Source organism: Physeter macrocephalus, chromosome 14, assembly GCF_002837175.3.
Source record: "Physeter macrocephalus isolate SW-GA chromosome 14, ASM283717v5, whole genome shotgun sequence".
In the NCBI taxonomy this organism is placed as follows: Eukaryota; Metazoa; Chordata; class Mammalia; order Artiodactyla; family Physeteridae; genus Physeter; species Physeter macrocephalus.
Window position 1 is genome coordinate 709,730 of NC_041227.1, and position 12,720 is coordinate 722,449.

The window sequence follows — 12,720 nt, forward strand, 5'->3', positions numbered from 1 at the left end:
GTCCCGCACGGGCGTCTTCCCTGGGGAGAACTGTGGGTGGCAGGGCTGCCACTCCCCATTCAGGGACGTGCTGCAGACCTGCCACATGAGCCACTGCAATCTGGCTGTCCACACGGGGAGGGCCCGTCACGCAGGGCAGGGAGCAGGGGCATGACACACGAATCACACAGGAGGCCTGAGGGCCGCAGAAGCAAGCGCGGGGACAGGGGACCGAGCACGGCGCCGCGTCACGTGGTCGTCAGCGCCGGGCCATAAGAATGGGGTGGCCGACACACAGCCGTCAGAGTCGAGTGGGCTTGGGCGACAGTGAGAGCCAACCACGGTGCAAGGAGGCTGGAAGTGGGGCCGCGAGGAAGGCCGGGGTGCCAGGGCACCGCCGCACGGCCCCCCAAGATGATGACGGGCCCTAGGGTGAGGGCAAGGCCAGGCAGGCGGTGCTCAGGTCGGGCGGACGCAGGCCAGCACCGGTGCAGAGACGGACTGGGGAGCGGAGGACAGGGGGCTGGTGGCGGCTCTCAAACGCCAGGCAGTTTCTTCCACAGGAAGAAAGAACGAGAGCAACCGGGACGTGAGAGTTGCTTCAAGGACACAGGCCTCAGTCAGGTCACTGGGCAGCCGCGGGCGCCGCTGGGGGGGCGTTTATTACCGAGCACACTGGGGGAGGGGCTGGGTGTGGGCGGCCCCTGCAGCAGTAGGGAGCCCCTCCTGCGACAGCGCCCGGCCCGGGGCCCCAGGAGAGCGGGGACAGGGAGGCACACGCCCCTGGGGTCCCGGCCGAGGCCGTCTTCCTGCGCAGCCGGTGCTTCTGGGTGGAGAGGAAGGAGCGAGGGGGCGGCGTGGCCGCTGCGCCCTACCAGTCCTGGTTGTCCCAGCCGTCGTCCACGGCAGCCAGCGGTGCCGCCTCCTTGACGGCCCTGGCCCCGCCCCCCGCCCCGCCCCCCCAGGGCCCCCCACCACCAACGTGGTCGCCATCCCCGTCGCTGGACGCAGGCGCGGGGCCCGAGCCCCACGCGTCCCAGCCGTCCGAGCTCCTCCTGTTGGCTGAGGGGTCCACGCACGTCCGGTTGTTGCCACTTGGGGACCTGTGGGCCCCAGCAGGGCCAGTGCTCCCGAAGGCCTCCCAGAAGTTCCGGTCGGTAGTGCTGTGGGGGCTGTCCCCGCCGCTGTGCTGACAACTCCGGCCCTCCGGGGCTCTGGGACAGAGAGCGGTCTCTGAGCGGCTCCCAGAACCAGAAGGTCCAGAGGGTCGCCGTCGTGGCCCTGAGCCGTCTGGTCTTCCCCAGGCTCCTCCCCAGAGAACGGGGATCAAGGCCGAGTCCAAGCCCCCAGCCAGAGCCCCATCCCCAGCCAGGGCGCTCAGCCAGTGCCACTCAGGGTCCCAGAGCCACTGTTCTCGCTCTAGGGCAGAGGAAGCCCAGCCTCAGGGCAGCTCCGCCATGGAGCTGAGGCCGTGGAACCTGCGGGAGGGACTCAGGCCTCCTGCCACCAGAGCCCACTCTCCACCAGCCCCACCCAAACGCAGGATGTTTTAAAGGAAAATGTAAAGCGCTGGTTTCCTGCAACGGCTACGGGGAAAAAAACCCCAGACCCTTCTCTGCACCGTGGAGTCCCTCACCCAAACCACAGTCACACCACTGAGCACAGTGGACAGCACGCAGCGGGGGAAGCGCTGAGGCACCCCATCCGCAAGCACGGGAAACACGCCCAGGCCTCGGGCAGACGGACAGCACGCGCCACGGCCGGAGTGGCCGCTACTCCGGGCCTGGCCCGAGACCATCCATCCCCCCACCAGATCGCCAGGGTCCCACCTGGGGTCGGAGAAGGAGAAGGCTGACCAGCCTGGGCTCGCGGCAGAAAGGCCCAGGCGGGAGCCCCGAGTGCTCCGGAGTCCTGGGAGGGGGTCAGAGCCCAGCCGCAGCCCCTCTCCCTCCCCAGCCCTGGACGGTGGCGGCTCCCACGAGGTCGAAGGCAGGGCTTCAGAGCAAGAGGTCAGGGGGCCAACGTGCCTCTCTGCACCCCCAGGGCTCCAGGGGTTTCTGCACTGTGACCCCTGAGCCCCCGGGGGAGACACACCTGCCCCCCAGAGACCCCGGGAGGAGAATGCCACAGAAGGGGGCCCACTTCGGGAAGGGGGGCCAGTATACCTGTCCAACGGGTCCTCCGTTCTCCCAGCAAAAAAGGTGGTGACGTCCCTCCATCCCCTGCTACCGACTCCCTGGACCTGGAAGGAGACGCAGGCGCTCAGCCTGGGCTCTGACGCCAAGCGCAGAGTTGAGAGACCTGGGTGAAGTTTAGGAACACCGCGACACCAAGGGGCTCGGGCGCTTCGCCCCGGCCAGGCTCTGCCAGGGACGGTGGGACGCCCGCTGTGTGGACGCAGAGGCTGAGGCCCCAGGAGCTCAGCGGAGAAGCTCCTGGGTGGGAAGCAGGACAAACGCCCACCCGCCCCGCCCCCAGCGGCGCTAAGGCGGAGAAGGCGGCCGCCCCCAGCGACTCACCAGGGGGGGTCGGCAGCAGCAAGACAAGGGCAGAAAGAAAAGAAGCGACAGGTTAGTGGCTGTGACGGGTGCCCGTCAAGCTGTTTCCATATTCCTCAGGCTGTCGGCACCGGAGCGTCTACCTGACCATCCTCACATCCTACAGGTCCCTCGGGCCTAGAAGCCACACGGGGCATGAAGCGCCCGGCCCTTCCTGCTCGCGGTTCCGGGCTCCTTGGAATATGGAGACGCTTTCAGCCGAGCCCGCCTGTCAGGCGGGGCTTCCCTACCTTGGCTGCCAACTCAGAGAACCCACTGGACACATCATCAAAAATCTTTCCCTCCTTCACCTGGTGGATCGAAACAGCATCGTCATAGCCGAGGCAGGTGCCCCGCTGCCCATTACTGACAAAGGACAACGCCCACCGACACCTGTCAGGGGACCTGTCTCCGCGCCGCGCCGCCCCCTCCCCAGAAGCGGAGGGGGAGGAGCGAGCCGACCACACCGCAGCCCGGCCAGGTTCGCTCGGACCCTCCCCCGGTGGTCTCCCGAGCACAGGCTGCCACGGGCCGCAAACCGCCCGCCCCCCACCCCCGGGAGCTTCTCTCACCGCCTTGGCCTCCTCCGGGGGGAGGGGCCCGGCACACACACAGCCACGCGGGAGCAGAGTGCAAGGCCGGGCCTTGCTGGGCTGGGGACGAGAGCCACAGGCACAGAGCACGCGCGAGGACACGGGGAGTGAGCACGGGAGTCTGAAGCCCGGACAGCACCTCCCAGCACCAACTGCCCCGCGAACGAGGCCCACGGGAGACGCACGCAGCCGCGTACCGGAGTCCCCGCGTTACCTTCTCCTGGGCAGGTTTGAGGACGCTCTCGTTCAGACTGTGGCCCAACTCTGATGCCTGTTGGAAGGAAAGATGCGATGAGAAAACGCCGCGTACGCGGCAGCGCGTTCACCCCAGGACCGCGAGCTCTACCCGCGGAGGGACGGTTGCCGACGGCGAGCAGCCCACCAGCACCCGGTGCTCCACGCTGTCGCAGAGGCTGCAGGCCGCTGCCCTGGCCCACGCGCCCTGGGAAGGGGCTCGGGACAGCAGCAAGCTCTTGGAAGTCCACCCCATCCGGTGGCCACCATCAGGCTCTCCCCATCAGAGCCCACAGGATCCATCCCAGGACAGCCCCTGGCATCCCCCTGACACAGACAGGTGGATCCCAAGCCCCACCTGCCCTCCAGGGGCCCTGCGGGAGTTCGGACAGAAGGGGATGGAGCCGGGGAGCGAGCCCAGGCCAGCAGCTCAGGTGGGGGGCAGGCAGGACAGAGGGGAGGCGACCACGGAGCGGGGCCCTCGCCACTGGCACAGGACTCCCCAGCACCCCTGCAGCAGCAGCCTCGGGCTCTGGATCCCGCGCCTCCTGCCTGTGGCGTGGATGCCCGAGCCCCGTGGACGGGCCACGCGGGCACCCGCGGGCCGGGGAGCAGCCCTGAGAGTGAGGACAGGAAGCATCGACACGCAGGCCGCAGCGCGGCACCTCGGAGCAGGGCACGCGCCAGACACACGGGCGGGGGGAGGCATGCACGAGCACGGAGGCGGCCTTACCAGCTCTGGCTGCTGCTTGGAACCCCAGAACTTTACCCAGACAGCATGGGGAGACAGGGGTGGGGGCGGGAGAGAGAGCGAGGCGGTGGGAGCCGTGTTTGGCAACAACCAGGACAGGGTCCCGTGGGCGCCGCACGCTCACTAGACCCGGCACCTCCCACCTGGGATCTTCCCAGCACGGTAGGAGCAAGCGGTTAGGGAGTTGAGATGGGGGCTCAGAGAGGTCAGCCCTCGGGGCCCCAGAGGCTCCTTGCACGGCCTGGCGCCACGCCGGGACCACCAGGGCTGCCAGCCAAGGTGTGAGAAAAAGACGAACAGCAGGGCCCGAGATGCCACCCACGAGAAGGGGGGACTCTAACCAGGGACAGAGGCAGGCTGTTGCCACAGGATGCAGACCCCGGCCCCCTGGGGGGCGCCGGGCCTCCCGTGTGCGGTTGCCCAGACAGGGCACAGAGCCGCCTTCCCCGCGAGGCCAAGGGCACAGGGGCCGATGGCTGCCCGGCTACCAGGGACGGGCCAGGATCTAAGCCTCCTCCACCTGCTAATCCGCAGGCATCCAGAGTGACACATGGACACATGAGCCCGGGAGGCAAATGCACGCGCGGGCCTGTCAGCGCCCGACTTGCCCGCGGAAGCGCCCTTCCCCTGAGCGCGGGCCACGAAGCAGGTGACCAGCCTAGAAACCTTGAGAGCACAAATGCGGAGGCGTCCTTTGTTACCTTTTGACTTGCCTGGGATCCAAACTTTGTCGCCTGAAAGGAAACACAGAGAGGGGGCTTTCAGGCCAGCCACCTGACGCTGGCCACCAGGGCTGCACGTCCTTGGGGCCCAGGCACCCGTGCTGGTCTCCTGACAGCCGCGAGGCACTGGTGCACACCCCACAGCAGCTCTAGGGGCCCCGCGAAGCTGCCCACCACACCCGCTGCCCCTGGAGGGAGGCCGTCAGGGGAGGGGCACCTAGGATGAGGGAGCAGGGCTGACACCGACCTCCCTGCTCTGGAACGCAGGGCGTACGGGCCGCCCACGGGCCCACAGGTGGGGCAGGTCCCTCCCCAGCGAGCTCTCCCCTCGCTGCCGAGCGCAGTCTGGTCACACCTCTCACCTCTGCCCAGCACCCCGGCCGCTCTCATAGTAAGTAAAGAGGGAAAGGCCTGAATCCCCCCCGCAGCCCCACAAAGCCCGGAGAGACTCAGCAGAGGCCACGTGGCGAAGCGCTGGTGCCCCAACGGCAGGCTCCTCCCCGGGCTCCGGCCCTCAGAAGCTCCTGGCCTGGCCTCTCCGGGGCCTGGGTGCTCGGGGCCAGCCTGCCAGGCGGCCTCCCGTCCCTGCCCTGGGCTTTCCTGTCACCACCACGGCACGGTGTCCTCCCAGGCCCGAATCCTCGCACACACCTCTGGCCTGTCCCTTCCTGCCTGGCTCCCACCCGGTCACTGCCAGGAGCCGAGCACATGCCCACAATCCATCCGCCTGTCCTGACAAAACCCCCAGAGCCTGCCTCGTCTCGAGCCCAGGAGCAGGCGAGGGCAAGAGGAAACTCGGGCTGTCTATACCCTGGAGACCCAGCAGCAGAAACTCGAGGCTTTGCTTGGGCCAGGGGGAGGGGGAGGCAGGGAACCCTGGGTCACCCTGACCCCCCGCCAGCACCCCCCTTCTGGAGCCAGCCCAGCCCCTGCAGGCAGCTCTGCTCTGCCCGGTGCACCACCAACTGTCACAGCAAAGAACGTCCGTGAGGCCTGGAGGATTCGCCAGGGCGAGAGGCCGCTCACCGAAACCCCCTCAGGGCAGATGGACGTGCGGCCTGAGCCCCGTCAGGACCCCCTGGTCTCCCAGAGCCACCTGGCCTGCGCGGCCGCATGACGGGACAGGCTACTTACACCCTCTTTAGCTGCTGAGGCAAACCTGCTTGCTCCGGTGGCGAAACTGCTCCAGCCCTGAAAGGAAGTGACACAGAAGCCACACGGCGGCTCCACACGTGGCCACCAAGGGGGGTGCTCCTCAGACACGCGCCAGCCGCCTCGCACCCACGTCCTGGGGAAGGACGCAGCCAGGGCGCTGGAAGCAGCTCCTGGCCCGGCTCTCTGGAGACACGCCTTCCCCCGAAGCGCCCCCCCGCCCCTCCAGACAGACCACGGGGCGCTGGGGGCACTGAACGCTGCCCTCCTTCCTCTAAGGCCAAGGTTGTTTCCCCTAAGCCTCCAAGACAGATGAAAGCAATTTGGAAATAGAAACTCTTCATTTAAATCCCAACCCGGCCTGTTCCACCTGAAGGAGACGCGGAGGGACCCTCGCGAGGAACTGAGAAGACAAGCGCATGCGGCCCCTTCCCCGTGGGGGGGGCGGGGTGACACGGAGACACAAACACTACAGCCTGGGAGGCGCTTCTGGAGAACAGGCTCCCGCACGGCGGGCCAGGCCGACAGCCCCTTTCTTCCCTGGGGCAGCCCCAGCCCAGAACCCACAGGCTTGGGAGGCTCTGCCAGGAGCGGGTGGCCAGGCGGGCTCCGCTCAGAGGAAACGAGCCTTGCTAAATCTGAGGGACGTGTTTCGTAGCCAAAGTAAACAAACAACAAAACACGCGTGGGATTAAACACCGTAAGCGGCGCTTCAAGAAGAGGACGTCAGTGAAGGAAAGGGAGGGGGGCCTCTGTGAGACGGGCCAGCGCACGATCCCAGGACGGCCAGGCTCCGGGAGGCCCCGGGGGAGCGGGGGACGGCCAGGACGGGCGTCCTCACCGAGTACAGGGACGACATGGCGCTGTTGAGGAAGTCGTCTTCCCTCTTCGGAGGCGGTACCGTGTTCCCAAACCCCACGTAGCGGTTCTCCTGGGCCCTGGCGGGGACACAAGCGACAGCCCTGCTGCTCCCGACAGCTGGGGGTGCGGAGGTGCCCAGACCTGGGACGGGCACCCCGGCGGACGTGCGGCTCCCACACCCCAGTGTGGGGTCAGGCTCTCCTCTGTTCGTGGGACAAGGCCCTCCTGCCGCACCTGCCAGAGGACCCGGCGAGACCCAAAGCGACAGCCGGCCACGGCAGGGAGTGGGGCAGGCTCGACCACAGGTCAGGCAGGTTCCAGGAAGGAAACACGCCCTTTCTGCTCCCAAGCATTCTTAGCACCGGTTTTCCCTCCACTCAAGCCCCCCACCCGAACCTGGGCTGCCAGGCAGCACCCCAGGAGGCCTGCCGATTCTGCACCCCCTGCACCTGCGGGCAGCAGCCTCCCCCAGCCCTCGCAGGGGCCAAACCCCCGGGGGCCAGGTCTGCCTGGGCCTCCCCCAGCTTCCCCGAGCCCTCCGGAGGCCTTACCCTTGATAGGAGCCAAGGTCATCGTTCAGCCAGTCTTCGAAAGCCTTGTCCGTGGAGGTGGTGGAGTTCCGCAGCTGGCCAGAGGCTCTGCGATGGAGGGTCAGAGGTCAGAGAGGCCAACAGGGGGTGGGCACATGCCCACAGGACCACGGGAGTGTCTAGGAGGTGCCGTCACGCCCACCTGCTCACACCTGGCTCCTCCAAAGCTTGGAGCAGAGGGTGGCTCAGGCTTAGGCTCAGCGGCTGAAGCCGGCAAGAAGCAGGGGGAGGCGCTGCAGCCCTGGGTGTGTGTTGGGGGGGCGGGGCGGGGGCGGGGCACAGCAGCTCCACACCTGCCCATGCCTGCAGGGAGGCCGCAGGGGTCGAGGCCAAAGCAAGCGCTCGGCAGGGGTCTGGAGCCCTTCCGACCGGAATCTCGCCACACAAGGGGGAGGAGGAGGGGAGGGCCGCTGGGCACCCCTGGTGTCAACAGGGAGCTCTGAGACCGGTCACCCCGGAACACCAGCCTCCAACCCACGAGAGGACACAGCATGCCCGCCAGGGGGATGGGTCGCCCTGGGGACGTGGGCAGCCCTCAGGCAGGACAGGAGACGTAAAGAGCAGCCAGACTGGGTCCTACAGAGATGCCGGGTGCTGTGGGCACAGATCTGAGAAACGGCGAATGGTGCTTCTACTTCAGACATACCTTTACTGGTTAAATTTCTAATAAAAGTTTGAATTGTAACTTAAACAGTTGTTTTTCCCACTGACTTTCAGAAACAGCTCACAACCGGAGCTGTTGCCACAACAGCACAGGGGCCCTGAGCCACAGTTAAGGTCAGAGCCGCGCAAACCCGGCCCAGAGCCCGGCCCGCAGGCCAGACGAGTAGCTACCGGTGGGCAGAGGACGCCAGCGTCTTGGGCTGAGGTGGGGTCCAGTTCTGGGCGGGCGATGACTCCAGAGACCATTCTCTGCCTTCGGCCAGAGCGGCCACCTGCAGAGCGAGCCAGGGCGTCAGGCAGCGTGGATGCCGCCGGCCCCGCACACAGCCCCTCGGGCTCAGCTGCCACGGGCCGGGGCTCTGCGGGGGCCGACACCGAGACTGGCTCTCACGAGGGGAAGGGTGAGCAAGCTCTGGGCTGGTGTGGTGCCCGCGCCCCTCTGCAGCCCCCGAACGGATGCAGCGCCCCCCCAGAGGCTGCGAGGCAGGCCCATCCCCCTCAGCCCCCCAATCACAGGCCACCTGCTTCCCCGTGGGGGGGGCGAGCTGGGGCCACGCGTCCTGTCTGTGCGTGGACTGCACATGGCCTCCGCGTCACGGCAGAACCCACGGGAGAGCTCAGCTCCTGGAAGCACCACAGCAGCCGACGGACGGGGCAGCCTGCACCGGGCGGGCGGCCGGGCTGCCCTCACCTTGTCCCTGAAGAGGGCGGCGGCCCTGCTGTTGTACTTCTCCTGCAGGGACCAGCAGGGGTCGTAGTCCTCTTGCCGCTCCAGGAACGCCCGGAATTCAGCGTTCCCGCCCGCCTTCACCTTCTCCAGCTCCGCGTCCTTCCACTTGTCCATAGTGACAGAGCGGACAAAGCTGCAACCAGAGGGCCGGCCTCGCCACCAGTGCCAGCATCCGAGAGCCCACCCCAAACAGTCTGGAATTAGACACGCGCGCCTCCCGTGCCAGAGCGCGGAGCGGGTAGGAGCTGGCCTGTGGGTGGCGCGCACCCTCCCGTCCCCCGCCAGGTGGCAGGCCAGGAGCGGAGAGCACTGACCTGAGGTGCACCCCGAGCCCGCGGTGCTTCCCGGAGCACTCCAGGCAGATCCAGATGCCGTAGGTCACGCTCACCCACTGAGGGTTGAAGGCGCCGCACTCAAAACACACCTGCGAAGAGCGCCCAGGCGACTCACCCGCGGCGGGGCGGGGCCCGGGGACCCCGAGGACCCTATGGGGGTCCCCAGAGGGGGCAGAGGGAGGCTGGCTGGGAGGCCAACGGTGACAGGGAGGGAGGACCCTGAGGCCGCGAGCAACTCCGAGAGGACCCCAAACCTAAGCCAAGTGTCAAGGAGAAGCAGACACTTACATTGTTTTCATCTTGCGCCCGGACTTCCTTAAGAACTTTCCTGGTTCTCGGGCTGGCCATGACGCTGTGAAAGAGAAAAACACACTTTTCAACTTCCAAATAGGTCACTTCACAAGAAGATCCACCTTTGGTGCAAACACACTACAAAGTATGACTTCGAGAAATTCCGTGAAGCTGCTTGGAAGCTGCAGGGGAACAGGGCTACTTACTGCAGGAACCTGCTCTCCACGTGCTAAGAAAAGCCGAGATCAGTCTGGACGTTCCCAGGCCAACCACAGCGTGATTATTAGGGGCAATGCGCAATTACTGGAGGCCGCTCGTCACATACCATCAAGACCACGCTATTTATAAAAACATCGGTGTTCTGGTGAAGTTCACAGCAAGTGGTGGTCTTCACAAAACGTGCTCAGACTGGCTGTTAAATCTCATTTCCCCTTTTCAGGGCGACACACCGGACTTGGGCTGACAACATCCGAAGACAGGGAGCCCCACATTCTCGGCCCCCGCAGCCCCTCTACCTTCCTACCAGTGCAGGGAGGCTCCTGGCCTGGGGTGGAAGCGGTGGCCACGACTGACACGGGAGAGGCTGGCCTCCCTGGGACCATCTGAAGGATGGAGGTGACAGCATGGCCATAGCAGGGCAAGGACAGGGGCCTATGGACCAGCAGACCTGCCACCGCGCCTCAGGGGGACAATGCCGGGGAATAGCAGCCACACAGCCTGAGCTGAAGAGAAAACCCACTTACTTCTTTATAGATCTCCTAGCTTCGGCAACGTTCAAGTTCAACCGGTGGCCCGGTAAGTTTCAGGCAGGGGATGGGGAGGGAGGCCAGCATGGTGTCAGGCAGTAAAAGTAACCCCATGGATGCCCAACCTGAGTCTCAGGCTGGCCCTCCCCTCGTGACCAGGACCTGCAGGCTGTCCCTCCAGCTCCCCCGGCAGCATGCGTCCTCTCAGGACACACAGGCCGCTTAAGGGACAGAACCACACACCTGGGCTGCTGGTGGTGTCTCCAGCCTCCGACCCTGCACCCCACTGTCTGTGAGGGACTGCTCCAACCAGCTTCCCTGCCAATGCTTTAGCGTGAAAACCCCAGGAGCAGCAGTCACCTTCGGTTACTCCCCAAGGGGACCTGCCTCTCCCCACACCCAGGCCTCCTGAATCCTGAGCCCCGGGATGCCTAACGCCCACAACGCCCACTTCTGAGCCAGCTGAGGTTAGGAGCCAAATGTCTGCTTTCTGTAACTGAGGGAAACAAAGCCAAGGGCTCGCCGGAGGCACCTTTCTGCTCTGTATTTCTCTGTGCTGTGCATGACGGTCTCGAAGGCAAACACCTGAACCCACAATCCTGCCCAGCACCCAGCACCCGGCCCGACCCATCCAGGTGGGACCCTGTCCTCACGCTGAGCTCCAGTCACCCACAGAGCGAAAGCAGAAATGGGTGGCCCCTGGGAGCTCCTTCCAGAGAACTCTGCCTGCCCAGAGGCTCCCGTTCTGGCCAACAGGACCCAGGCAAACAAAAGTCAGAACTGGGGTGAGCCTGCCCTGAATTTCTAACTGCGTAAAAGAAGGCAGAGAGAGAGTCTGCAGAACTACTGCAAGGAAAATACGTGAAAAGTAAATGATTTAGCTCGGATGTAAAAGGAATTTTTTTGGACGTGAGAATCCTTTACTTCTGTGAAATGCTAACTTTAATACATAAGAAAACAGATACTTCCTAACTTCCAAAACTATAGTTTGTCTTCAAAAATAATCCAAGAACTCCTGCATTAATGCTTGAAACCAAACATAGCTCTCTGCAAGTCAACGTGGCCTCAGTAAACGGTGAACCAAATAACACTTCTCAGTTTACGGAAGAAGCCACTTGTCAGATGGCAGAACGCTGTTCCTTAAATTGGGACTTTCTCAATGCCTGAGATGAAAAGGGATGATTTAGGGACACCGCTTGGGGCTGTTACACGGGCGACAGGCAGAAGTCCTGCTCATCTTTCTCAGAAACCACCTGAGGACCCCGAAGCACCTACACGGAAGAACAACCGTTTCTCCCCTTAAAACACCATTACTTCTGAACTTCTGCAGGGTATGGTCCCAAGAAGGGAGGCCAAAGCCAACTTAAACGCTAATTATTCCCTGGGCCATTATCACAGCCCCACCTGCCACAGAAACAGAGGATGGCGGAACCCTTAGGCCTGCACTAAATGACACAATTAACTCTCACATGGGTGGTCAGCGATTTAGCTGTTTAACAGGGCAGACGAGAAGCACAGTTCTTCTACCTAAACGCACGGACGCTGACAGAGAATTCCAAAGTCCCTTCTTGGTTTCCTCTCCCTCCCCCAAGACGATCACCCACAGCCACCAAGGGTGAGGCTGCCATTTCTGACTAGACCGGCCTCTCCAACACCGAGGGGGAGGACCCTTCCCTCTTAGGGGTGGAAGCCCCCTTCAGAACTCAGACCCGGCCTGACGGGACCCTGTGTCCAAACCAGCTCCTGGTTCCGAAGGAAGGGACGGGGCAGGGCCGGCTCGCCCCACGGAGCGGGTGTTGGTGGGCAGCGGCCCGTGACAGCCTCAGAGGAAAGAAGGCTGGGGGCCGGGGGCGAGCTGCGGGGGGGGTGTGGGTCCAGGCGGGGGCGGCCAAAGGAGGGGGGACGGCCAGGGGCCCGTGGACTAGCCCCGGAGTGGCCGGGGGAGGGCGGGGTGGGCGCTTCCATGTTCTGCGGACAGCGGCCTCGGGGCGGGTGGGGGTCTGGGCGGAGGCGGCCGCCGGGAGGGGCCGTGGACCAGCACGAGGGGAGCCGGGGCCTCGGGGCCTCGGCCGCGCGCTTACCGGGCAGAGGGCTCGATCCTGAGCGCCGGGTCGGGCCGGGTCAGGCCGGGGTCAGGGCCGGGGTCCCGGCTGGGGTCGGCCGCGCCGCGAACCGCACCGAGGACGAGCGCCGGCCACCCACCCCACCGCCACCCGCTTCCGGCTACGTCGCGCCTCGCAAGGCCTCACGGGAAGCCGGGGACGGGTCGGCGGGGGCGGGCCTTCCTCCCCGCCTGCTTGGCCGGAAGCGCTGCCTCACCCCGTAGCTATGGGGACGCGTCCTCCTCCCGGCTGCCGTGTCAGTTGCTAGTCCAGCGGGGACCGCGGTAGCCTGGGGACCGACAGCCGTGCTCACCAGCGGTGCGCCGTCAGGATCAGACGGGAAACTGATGGCCTGCTCAAATTAGAACGATTCATGGGCGTTTACTCACAAGGGGGCTGGTTAGGAGGGTATGAGCGGGGTTAGGGCACCGCAG

The 12,720-nt window shown here is 65.3% G+C and overlaps 1 protein-coding gene across 5 annotated transcripts; it reads right to left on the bottom strand.

Moving 5' to 3' along the window:
• Nucleotides 1-580: 580 nt before the first annotated feature.
• Nucleotides 581-12,411, bottom strand: ARFGAP1 (ARF GTPase activating protein 1). Of its 5 annotated transcripts, XM_055090582.1 has the most exons (14): nt 12,266-12,411; nt 9,436-9,499; nt 9,127-9,236; nt 8,774-8,945; nt 8,254-8,354; nt 7,381-7,467; nt 6,810-6,906; nt 5,951-6,007; nt 4,796-4,828; nt 4,077-4,106; nt 3,324-3,380; nt 2,768-2,827; nt 2,145-2,221; nt 581-1,193 (listed from the first exon to the last, which is right to left on the bottom strand). In XM_055090582.1, exons 2-14 carry the CDS (start codon nt 9,493-9,495, stop codon nt 851-853), a joined length of 1,284 nt encoding a protein of 427 aa, XP_054946557.1. In that variant the 5' UTR covers nt 9,496-9,499; nt 12,266-12,411; the 3' UTR covers nt 581-850. The 5 variants fall into 5 exon arrangements, with proteins under 5 accessions (XP_054946557.1, XP_023984182.1, XP_023984181.1 ...); XM_024128414.3 differs by lacking the exon at nt 4,077-4,106 and having other exon boundaries at nt 9,127-9,203; XM_024128413.3 differs by lacking the exon at nt 4,077-4,106.
• Nucleotides 12,412-12,720: the final 309 nt, after the last annotated feature.

Bases quoted from the DNA above. Each gene is read 5' to 3' on its own strand.
- ARFGAP1 (XM_055090582.1), bottom strand. From the start codon at position 9,495: ATGGCCAGCCCGAGAACCAGGAAAGTTCTTAAGGAAGTCCGGGCGCAA. The intron at 6,907-7,380 runs GTAAGGCCTCCG...TGTCCCCGCCAG, and splicing joins GACCTTGGCTCCTATCAAGG to GGCCCAGGAGAACCGCTACG. The intron at 4,829-5,950 runs GTAAGTAGCCTG...GTTTCCTTTCAG, and splicing joins CCTCAGCAGCTAAAGAGGGT to GCGACAAAGTTTGGATCCCA.